Genomic DNA, 19034 nt, shown 5'->3' with positions numbered 1-19034 from the left:
CAGTTTGTTTCCAATGATTAAGAGTCTCCTACGGTTTGTCTCCCTCCCTGGTATTGTCTTATTTATTTTTTCCTTTCTTCTTCATTTTCTGTTTCATTTCTTAAATTCCATATAGGACTGAGATCATATAATTGTCTTTTTCTGATTGACTTATTTCACTTAGCATAATATCCTCTAGTTCCATGCACATTGTTGCAAATGGCATGATTTTTTTTAGATTTTATTTATTTATTTCACAGAGAGAGAAAGCACAAGCAAGGGGAGCAGCAGGCAGAGAGGCAAAAGAAGACTCCCTGCTGATGTGGGGCTCAATCCCAGGACCCTGGGACCATGACCGGAGCCAAAGGGAGATGTTCAACTGACTAAGCCAACCAGACGCCCCATGATTTCTTTTTTTTGATGACTGAGTGGTATTCCAGTGTGTGTGTGTGTGTGTGTGTGTGTGTGTGTGCGCGCACATATACAGTACATATATACATATACATATATATGTATACACACACACACACACACCATCTTCTTTATCCATTCATCTGTCCATGGACATCTGGGCTCTTTCCATAGTTTGGCTACTGTGGATATTCCTGCTATAAACATTGTTGCTCAGGTACCCCTTCGAATCACTACATTTATATCTTTGGGGTAAATACGCAGTAGTGCAATTAATGTAGCTCTATTTTCAAATTTTTGAGAAACCTCCATACTGTTTTCCAGGATGCCTGCACCAGCTTGCATTCCCACCAACACTATAAGAGGGTTCCCCTTTCTCTCCATCCTCACCGACATTTGTTATTTCCTGACCTGTTAACTTTTTAGCTATTCTGACTGGTGTGAGGTGGTATCTCACTGTGGTTTTGATTTGTATTTTCCTGATGCCAAGTGGTAGAGAGCATTTCTCATGTGTCTGTTCATCATTCATATGTCTTCCTTGGAGAAACATCTGTTCATGCCTTCTGCCCATTTCTTGATTGGATTATATGTTTTGGGGGGTGTTGAGTTTAGTAACTTCTTTACAGATTTTTGGATATGAGCCCTTTATCTGATAGGTCATTTGCAAATATCTTTTCCCGTTCTGTTGGTTATCTTTTGGTTTTGTCAACTGTTTCCTTTGCTGTGCAAAAGCTTTTTATCTTGATGAAGTCCCAATAGTTCATGGCCTTTTTCCCTTGCCTTTGGACACCTGCTTAACAAGAAGTTGCTGTGGCCAAGGTCAAAGAGGTTGCTGCATGTCTTCTCTAGGATTCTGATGGATTCCTGTCTCACCTTTAGGTCTTTCATCCTCCATTTTTGAGTCTATTTTTGCGTATGGTGTAAGGAAATGGTCCAGTTTCATTCTTTTGCATGTGGCTGTCCAATTTTCCCAACACCATTTGTTGAAGAGACTGTCTTTTCTCCATTGGATATTCTTTCTTGATTTGTCCAAGATTAGCTGATCATAGAGTTGAGGGTCCATCTCTGGGTTCTCTATTCTGTTCCATTGATCTATGCATCTGTGTTTGTGTCAGTACCATACTAGTTTGATGATTACAACTTTGTAATAGAGCTTGAAGTCTGGAATTGTGATGCCACCAGCTTTGGTTTTCTTTTTCAGGATTGTTTTGGCTACTTGGGGTCTTTTAGGATTATTTGTTCCAGCTCTGTGGGAAAAAAAAAAGTTGATAGTATTTTGATAGGGATTGAATACATATACTGCTCTAGGTAGCACAGACATTTTCACAATATTTGTTGTCTATGAGCATGGCACTTTTTTTTGTGTCTTCCTCAATTTCTTTCATGAGTGTTCCATAGTTTCCTGAGTACAGATCCTTTGCCTCTCTGGTTAGGTTTATTCCTAGGCATGTTATGGTTTTAGGTGAAATTGTAAATGGGATCATTTAACTTCTCTTTCTTCCGTCTCATTGTTAGTGTAAAGGAATGCAACTGATTTCTGTGCATTTATTTTATATCCTGCCACATTGCTGAATTCCTGTATGAGTTCTAGCAATTTGGGGATTGAGTCTTTCAGGTTTTCCACAGATTATCATGTCATCTGCAAAGAGTAAGAGTTTGACGATTTCTTTGCTGATTTGGATGTGTTTTATTTCTTTTTGTTGTCTGATTGCTGGGGCTAGGACTTCTAGTACTATGTTGAGCAACAGTGGTCATAGTGGAAATCCCTGCTGGGTTCTTGACCTCAGGGGAAAAACAGAGTTTTTCCCCTTTGAGTATGATATTTGCTGTGGGCTTTTAATAATATGGCCTTTGCAACGTTGAGGTATATTCCCTCTGTCCCTACATTGTGAAGAGTTTTAATCAAGAAAGGATGCTGTACTTTGTCAAATTCTTTTTCTATATCTATTGAGAGGATCATATGGTTTTTGTCCTTTTATTTAGTGTATCACACTGATTGATTTGCAGATGTTGAACCACCCTTGCACCCCAGTAATAAATCCCAGTTGGTCGTGGTGAATACTCCTTTTAATGTACTGTTGGATCCTATTGGCTAGAATCCTGGTGAGAATTTTTTGCATCCATGTTCATCAGGGATATTGGTTTATAATTCTTTTTGGTCAGGTCTTTCTCTGGCTTTGGGATCAAGGTAATGCTGGCCACACAGAAGGAGTCTGGAAGTTTTCCTTCCATCTCTAGTTTTTGAAACAGCTTCAGAATAGGTATTAATTCTTCTTTTAATGTTTGGTAGAATTTTCCTGGGAAGCCATCAGCTCTAGACTCTTTATTGGGAGATTTTTGACTACTGCTTCAATTTCCTTGGTGGTTATGGGTCTGTTCAGGTGTTGTATTTCTTCCTGGTTCAGTTTTGGTAGTTTATAAATTTCTAGGAATGCATCCATTTCTTCCAGATAGCCTAATTTTTGGCATATAATTGTTCATAATATTTTTTTAAGATTTTATTCATTTATTTGACAGAAAGAGATCACAAGTAGGCAGAGAGGCAGGCAGAGAGGGAGAGGGGAAAGCAGGCTCCCCACCGAGCAGAGAGACAAATGTGGGGCTCAATCCCAGGACCCTGGGATCATGACCTGAGCTGAAGGCAGAGGTTTAACCCACTGAGCCACCCAGGCACCCCTCATAATATGTTCTTGTAATTGTTTGTATTTCTACAGTATTTGCTGCAATCTCTCCTCTTTCATTCATGATTTTATTTATTTAGGTCCTTTCTCTTTTCTTTTTGATAAGTCTAGCTAGGGGTTTATCAATCTTGTTTATTCTTTCAAAGAACAAGTTCCTAGTTTTGTTGATCTGTTCTACTATTCTTTTGGTTTCTATTTCATTATTTTCTGCTCTAATCTTTATTATTTCTCTTCTCCTGCTGGGTTTAGGCTTTATTTGCTGTTCATTCTCCATTTAAGGACTAGGTTATCTTGTGTATTTGAGACCTTCTTTGTTTCTTGTATTGCAATATACTTCCCTCTTAGGACCACCTTTGCTGCATCCCAAAGGTTTTGAACAGTTGTGTTTTCATTTTCATTTGTTTCCATGAACTTTTTAAATTCTTCTTTAATTTCCTGCTTGATCCATTCATTCTTTAGTAGGATGCTCTTTAGCCTCCATATATTTGAGTTATTTCCAAAATTCCTCTTGTGACTGAGTTCCAGTTTCAAAGCTTTGTGGTCTGAAAATATGTGGGGAATGATCCCAATCTTTTGGTACTAGTTGAGACCTGATTTGCAATGTAGTATGTGATCTATTCTGGACAATGTTCCATGTGCACTCAAGAAGAATGTGTATTCTGTTACTTTAGGATGGAATGCTCTGAATGTATCTATGAAGTCCATCTGGTCCAGTGTGTCATTCAAAGCCCTTGTTACCTTGGTGATCATCTGCTTAGATGATCTATCTACTGCACTAAGTGGTTTGTTAAAGTCCCCTACTATAATTGTATCATTATCGATGTGCTTAATTATGTTATTAATTGGTTTATATAATTCACTGCTCCTATGTTAGGGGCATAAATATTTACAACTGTTAGATCTTTTTGTTGAATAGACCCTTTAATTATATAATAGTGTCCTTCCTCATCTCCTATTGGTCTTTGGTTTAAAATCTAATTTGTCTGATATAAGGATTGCCACCCCAGCTTTCAATATTACTTGTGACAACCAAACTAAATTTGGAGGATTTCAATTACTGTTCATTCTGAAACCTGCATCTGATGAACCATATTTTTAGGTTATTCTAAGCTGTTTCCAATTTTAGAGGAAACACAGTTACTGTTTCAACATGTAACTTTTCTTTGACCCTTCATATATTTCATAGGTTAAATAATGAATGCCAGGGTTTTCAATCCTGTTCACTGTAGAAACACAAGCTAACTGTGTAATATGTCTATGATGATAAATCACTCTAGTTTTTATCAAAATAATTTCATTCAGCATAAAGTAATATAGTATATAGTTTCTATTTTCTAAAAGACTGGGCTTTTTAGTGAATTTTCACAGACAGATGCACTATGTATCTAATATCCTATTACAAACACAAAGTTATATGAAATTAGAAAATACACCTTACAATGACATCCCAATCCCACCCAGGATTGTTTATGGTTAGACATCAATCTCACTTTTCCCTAACCAGAGTGAATTAGAAGAGTGATAAGTATCTCAGCAGAAAGGAAGCAATGTCCAATTAAAGACATTAAACATGAAACCAAAGAATGTGAAAATCTCACTAGTGCCACCTACAGTACTGGACAATGCAGATAAGAGAGATCTTTAAAATAATTTTGTGTGTCATGGTTGTGTGTGTGCATATCCGTCTTTTATGATTTCTTGCCCAGGACTATGTACCAAATCTTGCTTTCTACCAAATCTTACACAGAACATTACATAATTAGATAACGCAAAACACAAGAGTACTCAAAAAATCAAAACCAAAAAAACCTGAAGCACTCATAGAAGGAGGGTAGAACAGTGGTTCAAAGGAATGGGGACAATAGATGTTGGTCAAAGGGTACAAACTTTCAGTTGTAAGAGGAGTAAGTTGTAGGGATCTAATGCACAGCATTGTGACTATACTGAATAATACAGTATTACATACTGAGTTAAATGATATGGTCAGGTTAATAAAAATTGGAGAAGTTAGCTTTAAATGGATTACAAAGTCTCAAAGCAAACCTTACCTTACATTCTACCACACTCTGATCTGATTCACAAGTTTCATAGATTTCATCTACTGCTCGACGAAGATTGTCAAAAAGAAATGCCCAGTATCTAGCTCTTAGGTCAATTTTCCGAGGATGCCTTGTTTTAGTGGGACTTTTATCAAAGTGTTTATCTCCAGTTGTAGATGATGTTATTTTACAGTCTACCGCAGCATTCTGGTGAAATAAAACAAAACATAAAAAAATATTTCTTAAAAGCCTCCAGGGATTTGATCTTTGTATAAAACACATTTTTCAAAATAAATACTTAAAAATGGACATTCTTCTTTTTATCTTACATCACACTGAATTTATCAAAACAAAGCTTCTCATCTTAAAAGCAGGTTTGTAAGGTCATTGTTTTAGTTCAGACATTTCTTACTGAAGAGTAGCATGGCTTCAACAGTGAACAGACCCCTAGTCAAAAAAGAAGCACTAAAGGACCCACTCTTTCCTCAGTTGCACAGGCAAACTTTGAAAATAAAGATTACATTCTATAGTTTTACAGACTGTACCACAGAATCATTCTACCAAAAAGCATGTAGTTTACATAAAGACTGAAATTCAAAAAGCAAACCTGAAGCTTCTGACTAGAAGTCCAAAAGAGTTGCTTATCTCTCTTTGGCTACTTAAGCTGAAAAATAAATAAATACTAACCCTCTACTACAGTTAGAGCAACAAACAATCCCAGGTTTCTTTGGGTTGTTTTGTATGTGTGTGTATCATTCCTGTTTGCTTGTTTTTCTTTTTCATAGGAGAGCTCCAGAGTGGAGAGTATCTGAAATACATGCTAATGTCCTCCTGTTTTGTTTTAGGCTTTGGCCTTCAATATAAGTGATTCCTAAACTTCATCTATCTTTTATAGCCAATCGTTGATTTATATACAATGTATACCACCAAAAAGGAAGCACACATAACACATGTATGCACACAGGTACATACACGCTAGAGAGGCTAAAATGTAGTTACTTGTCCTCCCTACACAGTCCCCCATCCAGACAGGGTTGCCAGATTTCACAAATGAAAATTAGCAAATATTTTATGGGATAGCCATGGTCCAGGCACAAATTCTCAATACTCAAGCAATAAAATTCAAAGTAATGTCAACAATCCATAAAACCATTGCCTCAATTGCTCTCCAAGTTCTTTACAGCCCTAGTATAAATAATTTTATTATAATGGCAAATATCCCTTCCTTGCATTAAACCAAATTCAAAATCCCATTCAGCCAGCATCTGTCCTGAAGTAAAGCTTAATTCTGTCCACTCTCCTGATAACTCTGACAACTGACCATTTATACAGGATTATAGATCATAAATCAACTTCACATAATTTCTAAGCTCCTTCACACAATCTTTAAAGTAGGTATTATTAGCTCCACTTTACAGTTTAGAAAACAGGCTCCAAGGCTAATAACTCATTTGTCAAAGATCATCTAGCCACAGAAGACCATCTTCCCATTAGAGCTCTACAATAACACTGGCAGCTTACCAGTATACCGCCTCAGGCCTGTGCTGCCAGTGCTTGGCCAGATATTCCAGACTATCTCATTTCTCTTCCTGTACACCATCCAAAGTTAAAATTAACTTGAGAAGTTTCCCAATTTTACCTTCTTCATGATCAGCAAAGGGCTAGTAACTTCCTGTGAATTTAGACTCTAATCTTATGGAATTCTCAAAAGTACTCTCACTCAGTTTCACCCACCTACATATTTACCTTATCATGCATCAAATATTTTACCAACATTTCTTACAATGTAAAATAGGCACCATTGCGTCCAGGTTAAAATGTTTCTATTCTCTGTGATTGCTCTAGGTGAAGCTTTTACAAAGAAAGATGCCAGTAAGACAAAAACTACAGTTACATAATTCCATCTGAAAGGCAATGTGCTATACAAATTTGATACTTAACTTTGCCAAAATGATAGTACTTTATACTTGCATGCTTATTCATATTTTATGAAGGAATTCTGAATACATTCTCTCATTTAATCATTAAAACAAACTGAAGACAGGACAAATATTATTATTCCCATTTGTAAATAACAAAACTGAGGCTCAGAAAGATTGAATTTCTTTGCAAGTCAAAAGGTTGAGTGGAGGAACTGGGACTAGAACCTAGTCTTTCAACTTTTCCCATGTTCATAAAGCATTTTACATAGCACCAAGCACACAATTAGTACCCAAATAATGTTAGGTATGATTATAGTGGGAAAGATAAAGAGAAGAAATATGCTCAGGAAAAAAATGTGAATAAACTAATGGCAAAATTGTCAAATCTGTGAAAGAGTAGACTGGCAAATCAAATTGTAGAGGTTAAATCAGTATAGAGTTCCAAAGTATAGGGCTCTTACCACTGATAAAAACAATAGCAGTGATAATAGTAATTGCAGCAGCATCTCATATGCATGGCACACTTGCCAGATGCCAGGCACTGTGCTAAGTGCTTTCCATACAGCTGTACTTGATTTAAACTTTGAAGCAATTTTGTATCATAGGTAACATTATTATCTCCTTTTTACAGGAGAGAAAACAGGCTTAGCTAAATTAAGTAATGAGCCCCAGGTCTCACACTAAGTGATAAAGCCAAAAATCAGGTAACTATCCTATTACTACAGCTTACTAGTACTTCCAAGACACTCAAGAAGACAAAGCAATCTAAATTTGTGGGAAAAATTAGACACAACTGAATTCCATGATGTTATATTGTTTTAATCAATGACTTTTGAGAGAAAGAGAAAAAGTAAAGGGAAAGTAGAAGGAAGAAATTGAGATTTCTGACTCGTCTCTGTCAGAAGGGCTCCCTGACTCCTCTGAGAATCTAAAAATGTTTATGGACCTATTGCAGAAAAATGCATGGGCACATAAAGTCAAACATGCATTTTCTTGATGTACCAACACTGACACATCATAATCATCCAAAGTTCAGAGTTTACCTTACAGTTTACTCTTGGTGTTGTTCATTTTATGGGTTTGGACAAATGTATAATGACACGTATCCATCATTACAGTATCATACATAGTATTGTCATTGTACTAAGAATCTTCTGTGCTCTGCCTATTTCCCTCTCCCTACCCCTACCTCTGACCCTCTGGCACCAATGACCTTTTTATTGTCTCCATAGTTTTGCCTTTCCAGGATGCTGTATATTTGGAAATAGTATATAGCCTTTTGAGGTTGGCTTTCTTCACTTAATATAATGCATTTAAGGTTCCTCTATGTTTTTTCATAGCTTGCTAGCTCATTTCTTTTTAGCAATGAAGAACAGTCCATTGTCTGGATGTACTACAGTTTATGTATCATATTCACCTACTGAAGGACATCTTGGTTGCTTCCAAGTTTTGACAATTATGAATAAAGCAGCTATAAATATCCATGTGCAGGTTTTCGTGAGGATATAAGTTTTCAACTCCTTTGTGTAAATACCAAGGAGCATGACTGCTAGAGTATATGGTAAGCATATGTTTAGTTTTATAACTCTATAAACTGGCAATTTATAAACTGCCAAGTGGCTGTACCATTGTGCATTCTCATCACCAATGAATTAGAGTTCCCGTGGCTTCACATCCTTACCAGCATTTGGTGTTGTCAGTATTCCGAATTTTGGCCATTCTAATGAATATGTAGTAATATCTCATTATTACTTTAATTTGCATTTCTGATGCCATATGATATGGAGCATCTTTTCATATGCTTATTTGCTATCTATCTATCCTCTCTAGTGAGGCATCAGTTAAGGACTTTGGCCTGTTTTTTAATCAGGTTGCTTGTTTTTTTATTATTATTTTAATTCTAGTACAGTTAACATACAGTATAAAATCACTATATAGTATACCTAAAACTAACATAACACTGTATCTTATTATTGAATTTTAAGAGTTCTTTGTATATTTTGGATAACAATCCCTCATCAGGTATGTCTTTTGCAAGTATTTTCTCCCAGTCTGTGGCCTGTCTTCTCATTCTTTTGATACCATCTTTTGTAAAGCAGAGTTTTTAATTTTAATGAAATCTAGCTTACCAATGATTTGGATCACCACTTTGGTATTATATCTAAAAAGTCATCACCATACCCAAGGTCATTTAGGTTTTCTATGTTATCATCAGAAATGTCAGAGTTTTTGCTTTCACATTTAGGTCTACAATCCACTTTTGAGTTTAATTTTGGGAAGGGTGTACGGTATCGGTCTAAATTCATTTATTGGTATATGGGATGTCCAGTTGTTCCAACACAATTTGTTGAAAAAATTACCTTTGCTCCATTGTATTGCCTTTGCTCCTCTGTCAGAGTAGTTGATTAATTATGTGGATCTATTTCTAGACTTTCTACTCTCTTCATTCATCTATTTATCTATTGTTCTGCCAATACCACACTGCCATCATTACTATAGTTTACAGTAAGTCTAAAAGTTGGCTAGCATCAGTCCTCCAACTTTGTTCTTCAATATTTCATTGGCTATTCTGGGTCTTCTGCCTCTCCATATAGTTTAGAATCAGTCAATAGCTATACAATAACTTGTCAGAATTGTATTGAATATACACATCAAGCTGGGAAGAAAGGACATCTTGACAATATTCAGTTTTCCTACATGAACATGGAACGCCCTTACATTTATTTAGTTCTTTGATTTCTTTCATCAGAGTCTTATAGTTTTTCTCATATAGATCTTTGCACATACATTGTTAGATTTATACCTAGGTATTTAATTCAAGGGAGTAGTAATGTAAATCGTATTGTGTTTTTAATTTTAAGTTCCACTTGCTAAGCACTGATATACAGGAAAGCCACTGACTTCTGTGTATTAATCTTGTACCCTGAAACGTGCTATAACAGATTATTATTTCCAGCAGTTTTTTGTTGATTCTTTCAGATTTCTTATATAATCATATCTGCGATCAAAGACAGTTTTATTCCTTCCTTTCTGATCTATATACCTTTTCCTTCCTTTTCTTGTCTTTGCATTAGCTAGAACTTCCATTACAATGTTGAAAAACAGTGGTGATAGGGGCATCCTTGCCTTATAACTGATCTTAGGGGGAAAGCTTCTCGTTTCTCACCATTAAGTACCACATTAGCTGTAGGGTTTTTTGTAGATTTTTTTAATCAAGTTGAGGAAGATTCCCTCTACTCGTAGTTTATTGATAGTTTTCATCATAAATGGGTGTCAAGTTTTGTCAAATGCTTTTACTAAACCTATTGAGGTGATAATGTGATTTTTCTTTTAGTCTGTTGATGGACTAAAGACCAAATACGAAAACAAAAATTTAAAACTATCTAGAAGGACATTTTTATAATCTTAAAATAAGAGAGGCTTTCATAGATAAAACAAAAAGCACAACTCATGGATAAATTACGTAAAATTAAATTTATATACTTGGTCATGGTGTATCATTCTTTTCAAATATTGTGAAATACAATTTGCTAATATTCCTCTATTTGGAAATCATGGCTGCTTTTAGTTGATAGCCTTAAATTTTTATCATACACACTTATATTCATATTTTCCTAACAAAAACTTCTTCCTAAATAAGACAAGAATTTTATTACTCTAACTCCCTTCCAAAATCCTTACAATCCAGTCTTCATGTTAATATTGTCTAAAACTATAGTTCCACTTTTCTAAATCTAATCATGTGAGGTGTTTTTCTTTTCAAACCATCAACAGGTAATGAGATTTACAAACACATTTTACAGATATCTATTTTAATTTAAATTCAATTAGCCAACATATAGTATATTATTAGTTTCAGATATAGTGTTCAATAATTTACCAGTTGCATATAACACCCAGCTCATCATATCACATGCTACAGATACCTTTTTAACAAGTTCCTTCCCCCAGGTTACCTTTTCTTCCTGCTGAAGTTCATCTTTAGTAGTTCCTTCATTGAGGGTCAGTGGGTGGCAAACACTTAGTTTTTGTCTAAAATAACTAAAAATAGTTATACTTCATTCTTGCACTTGGCTGGGCACAGAATTATGAGTTAAAAGTAATTTTGTCAGGGCGCCTGGGTGGCTCAGTCAGTTATGCAGCTGCCTTCAGCTCAGGCCATGATCTCAGGGCCCTGGAATTGAGCCCCACATCGGGCTCCCTACTCAGCAGGGAGTCTGCTTCTCCCTCTCCCTCTGTGTTCTCTCACTCTTAAATAAACAAAATTTTAAAAGCATTGTTTAAAGTAATTTTGTCTTATAATTCGAATATATTGCTTCATTATCCTTTTGTTTATAACAAGGGTATTAATATATCATTCCTCTGTGGTTTTGTTTACTTCTTGGTATTTTTTGAAGATTTTTTTCCATAATCTTAACATTCTTCAGACTCTTTAGAATGTAGCTAGGTATATAAATCTATTTTTACTTACCCTGCTCAGCTCCACGGTCATGCTCTGAAGCTCTTCAGAACTCAAGTGAGAAAATTTTTCAACATTATTTCTTCAAATATTCAATGCCCACTATTATTTACCCTCTATTTTTAAAAGTCCTATATGGCCTATATAAGAATTTCTCAATCTTAAATTCTCTTTCTTATTTTCCATCTTGTTAGTTCTCTGCAATAGGTTTTAAATTCTCCTCAGTAGTGTCTTCCAATTCACAAATTTTCTTTGTCCAATACAACATTTATTCCATTAATATGGGTTTTTAAAAATTTCATTGACAATACTTCCATTTATAAGATTTCTAACTGGCTCACTTTTATCTATAAATGTTCAAAATTAATATCCATCTATTTTACTTCAGAATTTCTCCTTCTTGTTTATAGTTATTCTTTCCTTTGAGGAACTTAAGCTCATTTTTTTGAAAGTCTTCCTTAGGAAAATGGCCTTTTTTCATTACCTCAAGAGTAAATTCTCTCACTCATAGAATGTGTTATCTATATTTTATAACATTATTTTCCTCCTGTGCTTTGATATTTTACTTTGAATTTGAATTTCTTGTATTTTAGTTCTTCACTTTGCTCACCCTCATTCCATGTATCCTACTGTTACAGTGACCATCCTCCAGCCCACTGTGGTCCCACTTCCGCAGGTCTTTTACTGGGTACTTAACACTCTCACCTGTCAAGAATACTAGCAGAACCAGTCATAAACCATGGGCCACTTCCTTTTACTGCTTCAGACATCAATTCACAGGGCACAACCCAGGCAGACTACAGCTTTTTTTACTCCTAGTGCAAACCCTGCATAAGCCCAAAACTTTATACCATAAGCCTGGATTTGTTTCCCCACCATAATCAGGGAATTTTAGCCTTCTTTAATCCCTTAAAACTTGTCCATTAAGTTTGTGTCCCTAATTCCACTCACCTGTCAGTGTATTTGTTTTAGTTCTTTTATCTTTTTAATGTAAAAAAATTTTTTATCATTGATAACATTGTAGGTGAGGAGTTGGGGATTATTTTATGAACTCACAATGACATGTTGATTAGAAATTCATGTTTTCCTTTTGTGAAGTTTTGGGTCTGCATAATCATATTGATATATTTAATAACATCAAAACAAAATAATATATATGGAAAGTTCAGAGAAAGTACTATGAATTAAAAAGCCAATATTAATGTGCTAAAGAACACTTTTAAAATAGGCTTGTGCTCTCCAAAATTTTAATAAAGCAATTTGGAAATTTTTAGAGACAATACTTTTACTATTCTACAACCTAAAGACATCACTATACCAAGAAAGGAAATCATAAAAGAATTTACAAATATGGGATGTGTAGCAGAAGGCTTAAGAGCATAAACCAGAAATTAACGACCTGGATTCAAATCTTCACTGTGCCACTCACTAGCAAGTTATATAACCTCTCCCTACCTGTGTTTCCTCATTTTTAGATAATCATTTAGATAATAATAATGCCTACGCTGAAGGGACTGTTACAAGAAACAAATAAATTAATATTTGTAAAGTATTTAGTACTAGCTAAGCACACAGTACTGTATACACATTTGTTAAGTGAAGAATGTTACACTGGAATTTTATATGAAAACAAAATATACAATACTCAAATCCTGAAAAATTACATTTTCTCATTCAAATTAAAAGTCAGTAAGTAGAAAGTTGCATATGCTGTACCTGTTTAGTATTTTTATGAGTTCCCTGAATTGTCCTCTTTGATTTTCCACCAGTTTGACATTTGGATTTCCCTTCAAGGCAAAAATAGACAAATATAAAGGTCAAAAAATGGGTAGTACAGGGGTGCCTGGGTGGCTCAGTCGGTTCAGCAAATGCCTTCAGCTCAGGTCATGATCCCAGGGTCCCAGGATCAAGCCCCACATCAGGTTCCCTGCTCACCAGGGAGCCTGCTTCTCCCTCCTCCTCTCCTGCTCCCCCTGTTTGTGTTCTCTCTCTTCCCCTCTTTCTCTCTATCTCCCTCTCTGTTAAATACATAAATAGTTTTTTTAATGGGTAGTACAAAATTGAACCATATAAGTCATTTGGGCATACTAATACATAATCTCCTTCCAGAGATCACAGAACAGTACAATCTATATGTGATCAATATGAACTACTGATAAAATAAAAAACAAACTTCCATGTTCCCAGGGACTGATTTTATTGAATGGCTTTCTCAGAACGGGAAAAAAATCACCTCTTAAATAAGTCAGATATTCTGACAATTTAAAAACAAGGCCAAGTTACTTGATACTTCGCAACTCATAAACAGTTCTGGAAAATACTCTTTGAATTCAAATTTTATTTTAACAATAAAATTGAGAATACATTTTTTACCATTTAAAAACTCAGTATTTTGCTTTGACAAACTTATCTGATTTATGAAATTCACAGTTTAATTTGAAAAGAGAAGTTTTCAGTTCTTTGTATTTTTGCCATCAGATATATCTTTCTCACCTGCTCTTTTTTATAAGAAAGATACTAACTACTATTTCATAATCATTCTATTTTTGAGAGCAATTCAAAATAGAAATAAAATTCTATCTATAATGTACAACAGAATAATTTTCCTTTCAGCAAAATAATTTTGGGCCAGGACCTGTGAAGCAGTACAAATGAAGTGAGCCATAACACCTACTAACAATTTACCCACACATAAGTGGGCCTCCCTCAACTGTTCTACCAGGGATGAAAGCAGAACTGACACTCAACTACACAGCCTTTATCCATCCTTTGATTATAGAAAACAATGTATGAGCAGGACTTTTAGAATATCCAGTAGAATAACCAGCTTAGAACAAGTATCAGAGAAAACAGAAATAAAACAACAGAAGAAAACTTACAAAAATTGAAAGATTATTCTCAGAAATATCTGAGTATGTATTATAGCTATAAATAAGAACAAGTTGCTTTTTTTAAAAAAAGCAAAATAAAGATTTCCCTATTATTGGCAAAGTTTTAACAATATAAAATAATCCTTATCAGAAATTGTGAAATTGACATTCTTATTTTGTCATCATTTAGATATTCAGAAAGTTCTAATTCTATGGATTCACAGTTCTATTCTTTTGCAACAAGCATAAATGAAGCTTTATAATTGTATTGGCCAAATTTTATGTACTTACATGCAAAATCAGGTTATATACAGATATATGATTCATTACTGAATTTTCTTTCCTTCCTTGAATAGAAGCAATTTTAATAAATCTCAGATTATTTTTTGTTCTGATTAATCCATGGAAAGTGAAAAATAAAATTTCATAAAATAATATGAATCATACACAGCAACCATAAGAAATTTTTAGGTTTGGGGCACCTGGGTGGCTCAGCGGGTTAATCCTCTGCTGTTGGCTTGGGTCATGATCCCGGGGTCCTGGGATCGAGCCCCGCATTGGGCTCTCTGCTCAGTGGGGCGCCTGCTTCCCTCTCCCTCTCTGCCTGCCTCTCTGCCTACTTGTGTGACCTCTCTCTCTGTGTATCAAATAAATTAATAAACTCTTTAAAAAAAAAAAAAAGAAATTTTTAGGTTTGTTTTTTTTTTTAAAGATTTTATTTATTTATTTGTCAGAGAGAGTGAGCACAGGCAGACTAAGAGTGGCAGGCAGAGGCAGAGGGAGAAGCAGACTCCCTGCTGAGCAAGGAGCCCGATGTGGGACTCGATCCCAGGACGCTGGGATCGTGACCTGAGCCGAAGGCAGCTGCTTAACCAACTGAGCCACCCAGGCGTCCCAAATTTTTAGGTTTTATGTTATCATTTTTTTTTTCAATAAAAATACTATTGTTTATTTTTTTTAAACATACATTTTTATCCCCAGGGGTACAGGTCTGTGAATCGCCAGGTTTACACATTTCACAGCAGTCACCATAGCACATACCCTCCCCAATGTCCATAACCCCACTCCCCCTTTCCCAACCCCCCTCCCCCATCAACCCTCAGTTTGTTTTGTGAGATTAAGAGTCACTTATGTTATTATTTTTATAGTAAATAATGTTGATATATGTTTTTACCAAAGAAATGAAAGTAACAGTAAGCTTCCTTATGAAAACTTCAGCTAGTACAGAGGTAAATTTAAGAAGACAAATTTAATTTCCCCCTCTATTTGGTAGTTTTTGATTCAAAGTAATGGCTCCTTAAAAATACCTAGGAAGGGGTGCCTGAGTGGCTCAGTTGGTTAAGCATCTGCCTTTGCTCAGGACCATGATCTAGAGCCCTGCCTTTCTGCACTGGGCTCCTTGCTCAGCAGGGAGTCTGCTTCTCCCTCTCCCCTGCTTGTGCTCTCTCCTGGTATCTCTCTCTTTCTCAAGTAAATAAATAAAATCTTTAAAAAAAAAAAAAATCAGGAAGACTGACAAAGAAAAGCTACCGAGGGAGGACTGGTCTAAGCAGATATTTTAATATACTACAATGCCTCTATAATTAAAACATGTGTCTTTCACACATGAATTAGATGAACAGCTCGGTGAAACAGAATGTAAGTACATAAGGAAATTCAATTTATGATACAGTGACATCTCAAAAAAATGGGGCAAAGACAGACTTTACAGTAAGTGATGCTGGAGCAACTTGTAATCCCTACAGAAAAAGATAAAATTAGATCCATACCTCACACTATATATAAGAATAAACTACAAATGGATCATTGATACAAGTATAGAAAAATATAGAATAAAAATAAGTTTTTAAATAACAAATATAAAAAATAAAATGTAAAAAATATGTAAAAGTAAAATAAATTTAAAAGAATAAAACATGGATGAATTCCTATATAGCTTGAAACATCTCCCTGGGTAAGGGTGATCTCAAAGAATATGTCAAAAGGAAACAGGAGTCAGCTTAACAGATCTCCCACTCATCTAGACAAACCTAGAACTAAAGACTAGGTTTGAACAAAACTAAACTAAAACTAAAACTAAGACAAACCTAGAACTAAGCATCAAAATAGATAAATCAGAACTCATTAAAAAAGAACCATGACTCCATACAAACTTAAATAAATGCAAAGTTACACATATACTACAAAAGGGAAAAGGGAAAGCTCTCTCTTACATTAGAATGTCAGCTAATAAAGAACACTGGGGTCAGCAAATCACCATTTTGCAACCATCAGAGTAGTAACTTAATTAGCTAAGAATTATCAACAGAGGCTAAAAGTAGTGAGTAGACTACTTCAAGAGAAACAGGACATTTACATAGTCTCAAACTACCTTACCACAAATTACCTACTAATTATCAAGTTAATAGTTACTTTCCAGTGCAGAAACTCAGGAGATATCACCTTAGCCAAGTGATTAATGTTGACATCACTAGTAACGAAACAAAACCACTATCGTGTGCCTCCTATGACCCACTGGAAAGGAAACAACATAATTTCTATAGACTCCCTCCAAAAATATATAACTGAATCTAAGCATGAAAAGATACAACACAAACCCAATATGAGGAATAGTTTACAAATCCTCAGAAAATTTCAAAGCGAGATCCTCTTTGGTATACCCCAACCTCCCGTTTTCTATCTCCCCATCCAATCTTCTAGTCCCCAGGATTTAGGCAGTGCTCACAATGATCCTACCCATGAAAGTAAAAGGACTAAAAAGGTATTTTTTCTAGTTCAAATAATAACAACTCAAGAAATATACTCTTTTTTTCCTAAAACATTAACCTGTAACTAACTGTGGTAAGTATAATAAATTTTTTAAAACCTGTTTATTTTTATTAGAATTTAATAAAAGAAAAAATCTCAATCTCCTATAAATTAAAAAAGAAAACTAACTTGCCAATCATAACAAACCTACCTTCGTTCCTATGTGAAACAGCAAAACTAACACTTTCATGAAACCATCTGTATATTAGCTAAGACAAAAAGGCAATAACGGGGCGCCCGAGTGGCTCAGTCAGTTGATCATCCAACTCTTGATTTCAGCTCAAGTCATTATCTCAGGGTCATGAGATTGAGACCCATATGGGGCCTTCTCGCTCAACACGGGGTCTGCTTGAGATTCTCACTCTCCTTCTCCCTCTTTCCCTCCCCCACTCATGCATGCTTCCTCTCTCTAATAAATAAATGAATAAAATCTTTTTTAAAAAAGCAATAAAAAAGTTATTTCTTATTTCATGTATGCTAATTTGCCCAACAGTTCAAATCATAAAGTTTTGGATCTATCTACTGTTTAAGACTAAATATACCCTCCTAAATTTACAACAAAAATGAAACAGTTTAAAAATACATACCATCATCATCTTTGCTTTCTAGAGGAACACTCCAAGCTATCAGGTTTCTTGCTGTACGACCCTCCTCTGCAACTATTCTCCTAACTTTGTCATGACTATTAGAGCGCTGGAATGAGGCCTATATACAGAAAATATATATTAGATTATTAGATTAGTCAACATATAAAATATATTTGGCTGACAAATTCATTGTTTCTCACATTTTCTCACAAAGGCAACACTTAAAACTAATTTAGGATTGAAAAGGTAGTTAAACAGATAAAAGAAAGCTAAGTCACAGATCTTTTTATTTCTGAAAAGACTAGTTTTACAACTTTAAGAATAAACAAATTCTTTCAAGAATAAATACAATCTAAGGTTTGAACACGAGCCCTAAGAAGCACAATACTGCTTTGTACACATTTCAGCACCACCACTTACACAGCAACAGGTCTGATCCCTTGGATTTCAGTTCTACACACAGGTTCATTTTAGCCTTTCCCTTATTTGTAATTTCTTTCTCTGCCAGTCAGAAACCCGGTTCTCGTTACCTAAAATATATTTACTTATCTGTTCAGTTCTAATACATACATAGTTTCACAATTGCTAACCCACAGCATTTATTAACAAGATCATAACATTTCTATACAGTTCTTATCTTTATCATTACAGCATCCAAAGTACTGGATTTTTTTTCCCAAAATGACTTAAGTTGGTTCTTCTCATCCTCACCCCTTTCAATGTGATTACATTATTTCCTTGTAAGATGTTACTCCTTCTGTCCCGTTTTCGGTTCTCCTCACTTACTGGTTGATTTTAAGTGCTTGTTTATTGGGGAATATGTGAAAGAAAGCAACACATTATTCTCAGAGTAACTTACTGGCAAGGAGTATGACTTGAAGAAAAGAAAAAAGGCACTACACTCTAGAGCATGGGTCAGCAAGCTTCCACAAAGGGCCAGATAACAACTTTTTATTTTAGGCTTTGCAGGCCATACAGTTTCTGTGACAACTAGTCAATCATGACTTTTTTGTGTGAAAGCAGCCAGAACTTAACTTTCACATCTTTAAAATAAATACCTGCCCCCACATTCCTTCATTCCTCTGACCTTATCCTGGATAGCCACATGGCATCTACTTACCTAACTCATAAGTTTATGCTGAAACTCATTATCTGTGACCACTATTCCAGCTCCACCCTGTGCAAAATTCTTGAATCATCTTTATTCCCATATTTTTCAATCAAGTTAACACTATAAGATCTCCTTTTTTTGGATTAAACACATCTCCCAGTGATTAT

At 35.1% G+C, this 19034-nt stretch overlaps 1 protein-coding gene across 2 annotated transcripts in view; it reads right to left on the bottom strand.

Annotated features, from left to right (window-relative positions):
* The window catches only part of SCAPER (S-phase cyclin A associated protein in the ER), a 460910-nt gene that overhangs the window by 419731 nt on the left and 22145 nt on the right, over positions 1 to 19034 (bottom strand). For both annotated transcript variants that reach the window (XM_032865126.1, XM_032865127.1), the window contains exons 3-5: positions 17757 to 17874; positions 13208 to 13278; positions 5120 to 5317 (exon numbers count right to left, since the gene is read on the bottom strand). In XM_032865126.1, the coding sequence (XP_032721017.1) occupies positions 5120 to 5317; positions 13208 to 13278; positions 17757 to 17874 (387 nt within the window). The remainder of the gene's footprint in view (positions 1 to 5119; positions 5318 to 13207; positions 13279 to 17756; positions 17875 to 19034) is intronic.

The sequence above is a fragment of the Lontra canadensis genome, unplaced genomic scaffold (assembly GCF_010015895.1).
Source record: "Lontra canadensis isolate GAN:19392208 unplaced genomic scaffold, GSC_riverotter_1.0 scaffold28, whole genome shotgun sequence".
Lineage (NCBI taxonomy): Eukaryota > Metazoa > Chordata > Mammalia > Carnivora > Mustelidae > Lontra > Lontra canadensis.
This window is presented reverse-complemented; position numbering and strand designations above follow the sequence as displayed.